At 38.1% G+C, this 13,702-nt stretch overlaps 1 protein-coding gene across 1 annotated transcript in view; it reads left to right on the top strand.

The window, feature by feature from the left end:
• LOC107740809 (regulator of G-protein signaling 3-like) overlaps positions 1-5,104 on the top strand; it is a 42,756-nt gene extending 37,652 nt beyond the window's left edge. The window contains exons 13-16 of the mRNA XM_016553323.1: positions 1,731-1,835; positions 2,083-2,144; positions 2,342-2,508; positions 3,730-5,104. Of these exons, the coding sequence (XP_016408809.1) occupies positions 1,731-1,835; positions 2,083-2,144; positions 2,342-2,508; positions 3,730-3,924 (529 nt within the window). The 3' untranslated portion in view covers positions 3,925-5,104. The remainder of the gene's footprint in view (positions 1-1,730; positions 1,836-2,082; positions 2,145-2,341; positions 2,509-3,729) is intronic.
• The last annotated feature ends 8,598 nt before the right edge of the window (positions 5,105-13,702 follow it).

Below are 13,702 nucleotides of genomic sequence, written 5' to 3'. Positions count from 1 at the left end.
CATCACTGTAGCGCCATTTTGGAGAATATGCGCTGAACGCAAGCAGCGTACGCTCTTCTGTGTCAGCCGCGCCACACGGATACGTTTTCTACGTGTATGATTTGAACGATTTGAACGAAAACTGCGTATCCGTGTGGTGCGGCTGACACAGATCAGCATACGCAGTGAGTGAATACTCTGAATACTCTCCAAAATGGCGCTACGGTGGAGGACGAATTGTTGAATAAAGTAGTTATTTTTGTTTTCTTTGCGTACAAAAAGTATTCTCATCGCTTCACGAAATTCAGATTGAACCACTGATGGCAGATGGACTATTTTGACGATGTCTTTCATACTTTTCTGGGCCTTGACAGTGTTATTTACTTGGCAGTCAATGGGACAGTCACAAGCCTCCCGGTTTTCATCCAAAATATCTTAAATTGTGTTCTGAAGACGAACGAAGCTTTTACGGGTTTGGAATGACATGGGGGTAAGTGATTAATGACAAAATTTTCATTTTGGGGTGGAGTAACCCTTTAAAGGGTTAGTTCACCCCAAAATGAAAATTCTCACCTTCATGTTGTTCCAAACTCGTAAGACCTTCGTTCATCTTTGGAACACAAATTAAGACATTTTTGATGAAATCCGAGAGCTTTCTGACCCTCCATAGACAGCAACAAGAATACTGTTTGTGTGCAAAGAAACCAAAAATAACAAAGTCAGCAGCACCAAACGCATGCGTCGTGGTACTTCCGTGAGTCGAAGCATGACAGAAGAAAATAAATTGTTGAATAAACTCGTTATTTTTGTTTTCTTTGTGCACAAAAAGTATTCTCGAAGCTTCATAAAATTTAGGATGAACCACTGATGTCACATGGACTATTTTGATGATGTCCTTACTACCTTTCTGGGCCTTGAACGTGTCAGTTGCGTTGCTGTCTATGGAGGGTCAGAAAACTCTCAGATTTCATCAAAAATATCTTCATTTGTGTTCCGAAGATGAAGGTCTTACAGGTTTGGAATGGCATGAGGGCGAGTAATTAATGACAGAAATTTCATTGTGGAGTGAACTATGCCTTTAAAGATGGATTTGTTTCCATTGGTGAGCAAGTGACGTAATGATACACTGATGTCACATGGAGCATTCTGATGATGCCGCTACCACATTTCTGGGCCTTGTGCGTGTCAGCTGGGTTGCAGTCTGTGGAGTGTACAAGCATTCTCAGATTTCATCAAAAATATCTTCATTTGTGTTCCGAAGATGAAGGTCTTACAGGTTTGGAATGGCATGAGGGCGAGTAATTAATGACAGAAATTTCATTGTGGAGTGAACTATGCCTTTAAAGATGGATTTGTTTCCATTGGTGAGCAAGTGACGTAATGATAAATTTCTCCAAATCTGTTCTGATAAAGAAACAAACTTAGATGTCGTGAAGGCGAGTAAATGTCAGCAAATGTCCTTTTTTTTTATCTATTCCTTTAATTTTCTTCATGCTAAATATAATTTCTTGTTATATGAATGTAGCCATGTAACCATGAGATATTTAGTTGTTCTGGTTTAAGAGATGTGGATGTAATGCTTTCCATTCTCAGGTTCACTGGAGGAAAGCGTTATTTATGCCTTTACTATCTGTGTTCCTCCTACAATAAAGTTCACGGCTATAACCAGAATACATTTCCTCCCAGAAGCACTTGAGTGAACAGTTAGCTAATAAATCACCTGATGTGACGCCTTTTGTCTTGTCACACAGGGCCAAAGACATGAAAAACCGTCTGACTTTTCTGCAGAAGAAGACCAACGACAGACATGGAAGCAATCCAGCCAGCAAGCTTGAGAAAGTGCTAAAGTCAGACAAGTGAGTCCACGTGATTGTTTCCTCTTTCACCCGAGCTGACTCCCGGCGCACCGCGTTGCGTGTCATATGCGTATCATCGAGTCACTGAGGAACACTGAATGGGTGCATAGGCTGAGTGTTGAGTGTGCAGTCAAAACAACAGTGACGTTATTGAGTAGATGGCCTATTTTGTGCGCTATAATTATCTGTGAATGGGTCATTAGTGTGAGTCATGGCTTTGTTGACCGCTCTGTCTGCTCATCCACAGACCGACTCCAGAGGAAGCTCTCAAATGGGCAGAGTCGCTTGATGCGCTGCTTTCTCACAAATGTAAGATATGTCTCATTCGTTATGACAGCTGTTGATCTCTGCACCGCAGCAGCTGTTACTGCTGTTTTAAACCATGTTGTTTATCCATATTAACCATATGCTCCTGAATCCAAATCCAGATTTAACCCCGATTCTCTTGAGCACTTATTTTGCGTTTTCTAATAAGCGTTAGAGTAATTTTCTCTTCACTTCTTCAGATGGCCTGGTGGTTTTCCGCTCTTTCCTGCAAACTGAGTTCAGTGAGGAGAATCTGGACTTCTGGCTGGCATGTGAGGACTTCAAGAGGATCAAATCACTGTCCAAAATGGCATCCAGAGCAAAGAAGATATTCACTGAGTACATCTCCATACAGTCCTGTAAAGAGGTAAGATGAAAAAAAAAAAAAACCTTTTCAGATTAAGAAACTAACTTTTAGTTACAGTGGTTTTTGGTGACTAAAATAATGTGCAGTCGTTTTGCAGATTGTGTGGCATTAATAATTTGGTAAATTAATAATTCAGTCTTTAATTCAGTAAAGATAAAGATGATTCTTCACTCTTGTTCAATCATACATAAATGAAGTTTACATTTTTTATATTTTTAAATGTTCTTTGGCAGTGATATTCAAGAGATTCAAGACAAAAAAGCTAAGAATGACACAAGGGGACATAAAAGGTTTCAATCCAGTTTACCTAATCTAATAATGAATGTGTCAAGTTCTTATAAATGTGGTTTTTTTTATTTTTTTATTATGACAAAATGTATATAAAAAATTGTAATCATTAATTTTTGATTACTTTCTAAATGTTTCACACCATCTGACAACCTAAACTAATGTTGCATTTCATAAAAGGTCAACTTTTTAAGAGACTTACTGAGCTTGACATGCAGTTATGAGGGTTTCTCTTTTATTTTCTCGTTTTCTTGACACAAAAAGGCTCCTTGCATGTTGGTTATTATACCACAGTGACTGATTTGAGAGGAAAAAGTGTGCATATTAATAACATATTACTACAGTCTTACTACGTATTTGAAAGAAACAAAAATACAAGATTAGCAAAAATACTTAAGGGGTTTTTTTTGTACAAGAATTTCAGCCTTTGAAAGACTTTTTCTTCATGATCTCAGGTCACCATGACATTTTGAGTCTACGCTTAAAAGAAAAACCTAGACTAATTTTAATTGGCAAATATAACATATTCCAGTCACATAACTGCATTTGTAATGTTTTTTAAGCAAATGATTTAGTCCAAACAAAAAAGTAATTAATATACAGAAATCATACATGAATTATACAGAAATGTACACATACAGTTGTGTGTGTGTGGAGAATTGAGCAAATAGAAGAAATAACGCATTGAGTTGACAAAATTAACAATCAAAATTCTATTTCTTAGTTTACTTGTTTTCAGCAATAACATGTCCAATGCAATTTCAACTAAAGTCTCATGCTATTTTTCTTGGACAGGATTCGTTTGTGTGAGAATTTTTAATTTTTTTATTCGACTTGCAATTTGTAATTGATTCCAGAGAGCAGATGTGCCAGAAAACCAATCTAAAATGAATATGAAAAGCATCCTAAGCAGACTCTTGTTTTACTTCCAAGGTTAATCTGGACTCGTACACCAGGGAGCACATCAAGGAAAACATGGAGAACATCTGTGCAGACTGCTTTGACCTGGCTCAGAGCAGAACCTTTGGACTAATGGAAAGAGACTCGTACCCTCGATTCCTCCGCTCTGACATTTACCTGGAATTTACCAACCAAAAGAGACCCGGCTCTGCCGCAGATCCATCTTAAAGCTATGATGACAAACGGTAGACGTTGAAACTTTTTTAGATCAGTATTGCTGGAGACGTAGTAGAACAGGACGTGTCTACAATCACATAATCCACTGATGCACAGCTTCGTATTGAAACGTCGGTCAGCTAAGCACCTTGGAGAGCTCAGCCCGATGGGTCATTGCATGGACAGATTGTTTTTTGGACGCTTCTGTGCTGCACCCTGTTGGACGGTTGCGGCAATAAGATGGCGAGAAATCAATTTGCCAGAACACCTTCGCACCTGTTGACCCAGTGGCAGTACATAGAGGGTGCAAAGCATGATGGGTTTGGGAAAAAAAAGAGAAATTTTGGTACTGTTTTGTTCAGCTTTACCAATATACATTTTCACTTTTCTTTCCTGCACAGACCTCAACATACTCAACATTTACAAAGATCCTAGTGAGATGATATTGGACAAAACTAAGTTAGTTATTGTTTTTGTTTTTTTTATCTGAGTTGCAGTTGACAGCATGTTTATATTCTCTCAATACTACTGACAGAACACTAATTCTTATTACTTTCAAGGGCTTTGGTAACATTTCCACATCTGTTCTTCATGTAGTGGCCCCGTGGCTCTAATTAATATTAAGTGCAATATACAGTTAGTTATTCTTATTAATATTTCTTTAACAAAAACCGTATATTAAAGGGGTCAGATGTTGTTTTCTTTTATTAAATATATATACATATACATAGTGTACAAATGTTCTCCCATAATGCATCATACAGGCATAGTAAGTTCAAATGAAAGAAAATGTCATTCCTGATGTAAATAACAGAGGCTGAGCTATACGGACTAACAGTAATAGTGATGTTAAAAGTGAAGGTATTCTGTTTGTTGTCGTTGCTGTTAGTCGGTTGATCATACGTCAAAGAAACCAGAATAACATAACAAAGAAGCCAGAGTTTGTGTTTAATAGTGGATTAACATAGTGGAGCATGTGCTGTACATAGATGTTTGTGTTCTGTGTTGATTTACACGTTTATTTACCAGTTTGCTCTTTGGGAGACTCATGTTTGGCAAATACAGTGTCAATTTCATCCTAACAATATCCTTCCTTCTGTAATAATATTTCTTGTATTTATTTGTGGGGTCATATTTCACTCACTGCTGCCTTCATATGTAACATACTCTCATCAAATAAAATTACATTCAAGCATGAGGTCAACTGGGTATTTATTTATTTATTTTTGAAAATTCTAATTTGTATCATTGCGTTGTTTTGAAATGCCATAGGATTTTAATATATTGCCCTTATGAAGAGGTTGTAGGCCTACATCTACAATCATTTGAATTGTATTTAAATTGAAATGAAAGAGAAATATTTAAATTAGGGCTGTCATCGTTAATGCGTTAACGCATGCGATTAATTTTACAATCCTTAACGCGTTAAAATAATTTAATGCAAAATTACTGAAGCACAATTTCTATTCTAACCCTTTAAAGGGGTCATATGATGCTGCTACAAGGAACATTATTTTGTGTATTTGGTGTAATGAAATGTGTTTATGCGGTTTAAGGTTAAAAAAACATTATTTTCCACATACTGTACATTATTGTTTCTCCTCTATGCCCCGCCTTTCTGAAACGCGTAGATTTTTACAAAGCTCATCGATCTGAAAAAGCGAGGTGTGCTCTGATTGGCCAGCTATCCAGTGCGTTGTGATTGGCCGAATACCTCAAGCGTGTGACGGAAATGTTACGCCCCTTACCATATTGTGATGATGCCCTGTCAGGCCGGAGCGATGATTCAAAAACATGAAAACCCATTATAAACGAGGCATTTGTTGCATCCAGTGGGGACATAAATGCTGATTATAATGACTTGTATTGTCTTTTTACGCTTTGCATTGCATCGCGCCACGTAAACATAAAACCATGTCTGCATTTGTGATCGGAGAAATGACAAACAACAAGCACTACTCTACACTGCTCAAAACTCGCGTTAGAATCATCAGTGGCAAATTCTTTAAATATAAAAAAAATGTACTTACAGTCTGTGAGTCAGAACAGCCGGCATTATAGTCTACTCTACCAGGATCAGGAAACAGTCCTCCATAAAATGCACTGCACACATCTGAATATTTGGGTTGAACTGTTCTGGAACAGTGTTGTAAATACAACTTAACCACTGATTTCTAGTCGTGTCCATTTTTGGAAGACCAAACAAAGTAGTTTCGCTTCCACAACGAAAAACACAGCGGCCTAGCATGAGCGAAAGCCCCGGCTTACCGTGAGCTGAGGCGGCGGGATCGAGAACGGCGGTCCCGGCGGATCCGACGAAGGAGCGGTGAAAACGGTGAAAGCCGATCCGGTGATCCACAGCACTAAGTTGATGTATTTCCTCAGCGACCAGCACGGATCAGCTCTAGGCATGACGAAGCGGATATCGTCCTCTTCACACACCGCGGCTTTGAGTGAGCGGAGGCCGGAGGCCTAGAGTGAGCCGCGGCCTAGAGTATGCGGAGACCGGCTTGAGTAAGCAGAGGCGGGTGGGCTTGAGAACGGCGCGGCCGGCGATTTCGACGAAGGAGCGTCCGGAAGGACATGTGACGACTCCGGGCTGGACTCCGCTTCGTCCACGGTGAAACCCGATCCGGTGATCCACAGCGCAAAGTTGTTGTATTTCCTCAGCAACCAGCACGGATCAGCTCCAGGCATGACGAAGCAGATATCGTCCTCTTTTGGAAGACCAAACAAAGTAGTTTCGCTTTCACAACGAAGCACACAGCGTCTTCAGGACATGGCGGCAGTGTCAACAATACTACAGCGAGAATAAAAGTTACTCCTTCTTTCTTTGCGTGAACATTTGTTATGCAAATCTTCCCATATCGTGACGTAGATATGTGGGGGCGTGTTAGAACGAGCCGTTTTAGGTAGGAGTGGTTGACTCTTAACTTTTATAAAGAATATCTCTTTGGATTTGAGACTTTAGTCTTTGCAACTTTACAGATCTTCTTTATGCACCAAGAGCTTGTAACACTTCAAAGAGAAAGAAAAAACTGAAATGACATCATATGACCCCTTTAACCCAATTTTGCTACTCTGCTTGCGATTAGATCATTTTAAACTGCTAAACTCCGGGAAAGTTTTCAGTCCAATGATCCAGTAAGCGAATGCATTCAAACAATCCGTCCAAAACAGCGCTAATATAAAGGAAACCAGGCTGATTACATCAAAGATTGCAGAGAGGACAGGACTTGCGTTGCGTTAAATAAAAACGATTAAAATACTGACGAACAAAATACTTAGAAAATTATACATTTATGAATATATGAAAAGGTTATGCACCTAAAAATCCCCAGAGGGCAGCAAAGCTCTAGAATAATGCAAATAAGCAAACAAGCCTTCAGGATTTAGAGATCATTTATTTACTTAAATTGAATTTTTTTTTATATTGAACATAAATATGTAAATAGGGTTAAAATATATGTATGAAATGTATATATAATGACATAAAATACTACTAATATAATAATTGTACTTGAAAAAATTAACGTAACTAAATGACAGTTTATTCACTGTCTCTGTTCCATGAAAGCAGAGATGGTGGCAAATACTAGGGTGTGGGAGCACAGTGCTTCCTCTTTGACCCCTCATGCAGCTGTTGGAGGTGTGGAACACACTCCTTTAAACTTGATGCTGTACGAAAACAAATTAAAGGAAATTATCCGTGTGTAAGAAAACAGCAACATAATTAGAGGAAAGTGAAAACCATGTTTTGCCTAATATATAAGGAAAGCTTTTGATTTTGCACTGCCTCTGATCCAAACGTTTCTATGATCCATGCAGCTGTGTGAGCACAAGAACAACTATTCACTGTATGCATACTATTATGACACAGTGCAGCAGTGTGTTTAAACCACAGCATGTTTACCCAGTAATGCATCAACAATTACTTGTAAGAGTTATTTCCACAGGGCGGCTCTGCAGGTATGACACAGACACTTCAAAATATTTACACAGTACAGAATCTACCCTCCTGTTTCATAGATGTAAAAAAATGAATGCATTTACTGTGCATCCCAATTAGTAAGCCAGTTCATAAGAAAGCCGTTCTTATATGTGCAATGAGGTTCCAAAAGCAGATGTTCAGTGAACACAAATGATCTGTGCTGGTGAGTCATATACAGCTTCATTAATAAGAAGCTGTTGTGTAGGTGAAGGAAAGGACTTCGGACATGCTGTCTCAGACGCAGACAGCCAATAGGTCAAGTGGGTGATGGTGATGACGCACACAATCCAGATGTCCTTCAATAAAGCGCTATATAAATGCATCATTCATTCATTCATTCATACTATAAGGAGGATGATTGTCGTGTTAAACGAAGCCTATTTAAAGAAGATGAATATCCTAAAATATGCAATACAACATTTTCATATTTCCGTAAAATAAAAACGTATAGCTAAATACAGACATTTTCCAAAAATATCCATAATTGGTCAATCTACTTTTACTCAATTAACTTTTTTGACAATTAAATAAAATGTAAAATAATCCTGAAATATGTATCAAAACATTGTCATATCTAAACATTTAAAATATAAAATGTATAAATTTAGCATTATCCATATTGTCAGTTTACATCTGTTTTATTAAGTTAAATGATAAGAAATTAAATATTCTGATTTAGTATCAAAATCATATCTAAATAAATAAATGTAAAGTTAAAAATAGACATTTTACATATCGTCAGTTGAAATCTTTTGTAAATTCAAGTAAATTAAATCCTGAAATCTGAATCATTGTCCGATCTAAACACACATTAAATGTACAGCTAGAATATACACTTTCCATATTAACAGTTAAAATCTGTTTACTTAAATTAAAAATAAAATAAAAAGTACAACAAAGATGGTATGTTCAAATGTTCAATTTTTTTCCAATTTTTTAAATAGATATTTTGTGACTTTCAGGTTCATTTTTCTTCATTTTATATAAATAATAAAAAAAATTGCTGTGAATTGCTAAAGAAATACATTTATTGTTATTCTGTGCATGGTGGCATTAAATTGCTGATATTAGGTATTTGAGATCTTCAGGATGCTTTCCTTCACACCCATAGATGGTGCTACAATCATTCTGTTCAGCTGTTATTAAAGAGTCGTACCGCCTGACCCAACAGTCTACATTTGGACAGATAGAGGGATGGTAGGGAAATGATGGGGATGTGTTTCTGCAGTTCTGTGAGTTTGAGGGGTGGAAGAGCACTCTCAGTATGAAGGGAATGTGAGGACAGGAATCACCCTCCGCTAACTTCACCGGCCTGCTTCAACTGTGGCTTATATTCGCAAACATCAATAAAGCCTTGACTTTCTTAGAAAAGAGACGTACTACACCTGTAATGATGCAGACAGGCAAATGCCTCCTAAAATTGTGGCAACAAAAATATTTTCAGTGTGAAATGAGTCTGGGGTGACCTGGAACGTTTGTTTTCACTGCAAATGAAGCATGCAGAAATGTACAAACTTATATATTTTGGAGCACAAACAAAGTGTTTTGTTTTTGTTTGGATTTATTATTATTATTATTATTATTATACATTTTGTTATGCCTTAAAACGGTATGTACACAGAAATGTGAAATTTAGACCAAATGTCTTTTATGTGCACAGATTCCTTGGCTCATGATCTAGACATCCCGCATACCTTCATTTATTTCTGCCTGGAAAAGTTTTCTGCCATATTGGATTTTTTTTTTTTTGAAAAGCATACTTTTGCAGACTAGTCCTAGTTTTTTTGTTGTTTTTTTGTTTTGCCAGATCTGCACCAAATTCGGCATCCATTAAGTCTGGAATTCCTGTATAAACAGTCATGAAAACATGCCGAACTTTTAATTCAACATGGCTGCCAAACACCAATAAATAATGTTGGGTGTAGCTTATTTTGTTACAATGGATAATTCAAAAGTAACTGTAATGGAATCTGGTGCATGTATTTATAAATCAATTTGTAGTGCCAAAATAATGATAAACATTAAAATGTCTGTAACTGAGACTATTGGTTCAATTACCCTGACATTTCGCATGCAATCATTTATCGAGATCCCAGAGAGGTAACCTACATGAGGACAACCGAAAACAAAACTTGGGTTTTATGTAAGGCCAGTCTGAAAACAAACTTCAAAGTTTCATCTAATTTGAACAGAAGGCGGCGCTATAACAGTGGACAACAAGAAATAACACGATTGAGATTAATGTTTATGAATTTATTTAAACAAGTGTCAGTAAAAAAGACAACAGCTTTAGAATATGAACAATACTTAACTTTTTGGCTTAAGTGGGCCGTATTCGGACCCTGATTGCTTCTTGCAGCTTTATTGTATTATTTAGCTCATTGTCAAAACTAACTTTTTTTTTTATTATTCAGAAATGCAACAGGCGACGTGTAAACCCTTCTGGAAGAGGTCCACATTCAGAAACGCATTAAACTTTCAGCATTTTTCACTGTTCCCTAAGGCCCGTCATTATTTTAATTAACGTCTTCTTGCGCAGTGTGTTCACTCTTGATTGATGGCTAAATTCAGATAAGTGCAGACGCGACGTGCTGTCAGGTGCCGGCAGGCGCACACGGACTGCACTTTTTATGGCTTCACTCTTTCTCTTTTTTTTTCTGCCGTAAAGGATGAACTCATCGCTAAAAATGGATCCCGGTTCCTTCCTCATCACAGGCGTCATCATCAGCACATTGGAGAACGGGCGATGAGCCAGATATCTTCATCTCTTAAAGGCACCCAGCCTTTTTCTTTTTGTCGCTCTCTTTCTTTCTCCATTCACTGTTCTTTCACGCTCAGGTATAGGCTAATCACGTACAGGAGGAGTGTTTCTAGCCATCAGTAAAAGCACAGGCCCCCCATCAATGTCCCCATATTTTGATGGGTGTTTACTATAAATAAATAGCCTACCTGCTGTACAGTCCCTCATAAGCTGCGTGCGCAAAACTGCTTCGTCGCTGACAAACTGATTGACATTTGAAAGTTGTTTCCTAGATCGTAAATATCCACTTCCTCCAGCGCCCACTTTGTTTTCTGACTCTAGAAACCATTGCAAACGAATCAGTGCATGCGTGAATCGAATGAATCAAACTGAATCACGAACAATTTCAGATCCCTTTTAAAAACCAGTTTGACCGATAAGATCAAAAGACTGATTGATTCACGATCTGAAATCGCTAATTCTGATGCTACACAGCTGATAGAAAACACAGTAGTTGCTGAAATTAGATTATATAATCTCCACAGTTAGGAAAAATCCCAGTGTCTTACTAAATGTCATTAGAACGATTTTGAAGAATTCTGGGCTGAAGACAACTTGATATAACAAATATTTCTCTCTTTCGATAATTAAAGAAAGAATAAGACAGACTGTTAGAGCCAACGCTGAGCTCCAAGAGAACAGGGTTTACGCCACCATTTCATTACTCCATCATCCAGAGAAAAGTCCATCAATAGATAATTTTGGGGTCATTTGGCTGCTGTCCAAATCAGTGGGTCAGGGCTCATGTTATGTTTGACAGTGATCTACTGCTGCTGACGACATTGAGAACATTCACAGCCCACACAGAGAAACGGTGTAAAGTTTACAACGTGTAACCAAAGTTGTTTGCCTATTATTTAATTCACTGTGATAGACACTCTAAATATCACTGAAGATTATATGAGGAGCGACCTGGTCCATTCTAAATTAATTGTTTTAATTGTCTTCAGGTTCTGTGTACAGCAGAATCATTCAGTCCTTTTTGCCATGTTTGCCTGCCTTCTTTCACTGCCTCAAATGTTTCCTATTATGTCTTTCATTTTTCCCACTGTAAATACTCCACTCTCAAAAGCCTCTGCCAATGTTTGAAATACTCCAAAGTTTTCATTTTGCATCATTCACCCCCAAAGTATGCTTAAGTCAGTCTCCTTCAAACAGTGCCATGAACTGATTAGAAAAATATGGACAATTACAGACAGCTTAACCTCTTTTCTGAAAAAACTGAGGCTGGTTTGTATTTCCTCAGTCTCTAACCTGAGTCCAGAGAAGAGCCAAGGAAAATAAATGTTAATGGTGTATTCCACAGTGTGGGTTTTATATTATTAACGTTAAGGACAGCTTCCAAAAAACATATGTGGCAAAAAAACCCCCATAAAAACAATCTCATCGACCATGCTGGCTGGCACATCCCTGATGCCTCCAAAGGTCATTTTAGGTTGACTCCACTGCAGATTTGCAAGCTTAAGAAGGGCAGGAGACCAAAGGCGGTACACAAGTCATATGGTAAGGCAGCAGGCTCCAAATATGAATTTTATTGAAATATTTACAGAGCTTTTGGTGTAAGGAGAGAGCAGAGAGAGCAAGAACAACAAACAAATAACAAACAAACATCCATGGCTAAGAATACAAAACAATTTAGTTGTCAGTGGTTTTCGGACGCTTTTATATTGATGTCCTTTACCTGCGATTTTTAATGATGTTATTAGTAAGAATTTACAAAAAAAGGTCTATGTTATGTTTTCTTATGTGTGCTATCTGTGGGGTAAAGTAAGCCAAGGTAATAGTAATGTTTTGTGCAGTCCACTCTCATTTTTTAATGTGTAGCAGTTAAAACAGTATTATTGTGAAACATTATTACAATTCAAAATAAATGTCTTCTATTTTAATCCATTTTAAAATATAATTTATTTCTATTATGGCAAAGATGAATTTGATGAAAGATGAAAAGCTATTACTCCAGTCTTAAATGTCACATGATTCTTCAGAAATCATTCTAATATGCTGATTTGATTTCTTATTATCTTTGAAAAATATAATTGAATATTATTGAAAATAACTGTGCTGCTAAAACTGGAACTTGCTACTGACAATACATATGCCGATACGGTGCTGTGAGCATTTAAGACGTACTGCTGCTGCACAAATAGCATATAAAATAACCCATAGCATATCTATACAGGTGGAGCTGGGGAAGGTGTAAGGTTTCAAAGGAACTCTAAAAGTGCACCGCAAACTGCTCTAGTGAATGCGAATATAAAGCAGCAAGACTATTGGCTGCGTACGCAACATGAACCAATCAGCTTGTGCCAAGTAGTTAACGCTGTGAATATCATCAGTTTGTGTTAAGGACCCATCAGCCTGCGCCATCTATAGTTGCGTTACAGAACTTGGCATGCATTTCATTAAAGGGGTCATATGATGCAATTTCAAATTTTCCTTTCTTTTTGGAGTGTTATAAACTGTTCGTGCATAGATAAGATCCCTAAAGTTGCAAAGACTAAAGTCTCAAACCCAAAGAGATATTCTTTATAAAAGTTAAGACTTGTCCACGCCCTCCTAAAACACCTCGTTTAAACACGCCCCCACATGTCTACATCACTGTGTGGGAAGATTTGCATAACACCGCCCAAATGTTCACGCAAAGAAAGAAGACATAACTTTTATACTTGCTGTAGTATTGTTGCTGCCGCCACCATGTTGTGGAGACGCGGTGTGTTTTGTTGTGAAAGTGAAACATCAACTTCGCGCTGTGGATCACCGGATCGGCTTTCACCGTGGACGAAGCAGAGTCCAGCCCGGGGTTGTCACATGTGGTTGCCGCAAGCACGCCGGCCGCTCCTTTGTCGAATCCGTCGGTCGCGCCGTTCTCAAACTCGCCGGCCGTTCCTCAATCTAGCCCGCTGGCCTCCGCTCACTCAAGCCCGCTGGCCGTTCCTCACTCTAGCCCGTCGTGTGTGACGCTGTATGTTTCGTTGTGAAAGCGAAACTATTTTGTTTGG

This window comes from Sinocyclocheilus rhinocerous, unplaced genomic scaffold, assembly GCF_001515625.1.
Source record: "Sinocyclocheilus rhinocerous isolate Xijiao unplaced genomic scaffold, SAMN03320098_v1.1 scaffold2330, whole genome shotgun sequence".
In the NCBI taxonomy this organism is placed as follows: domain Eukaryota; kingdom Metazoa; phylum Chordata; class Actinopteri; order Cypriniformes; family Cyprinidae; genus Sinocyclocheilus; species Sinocyclocheilus rhinocerous.
The sequence above is the reverse complement of the archived record's forward strand: the minus strand, read 5'-3'. Positions and strand labels throughout refer to the sequence as shown.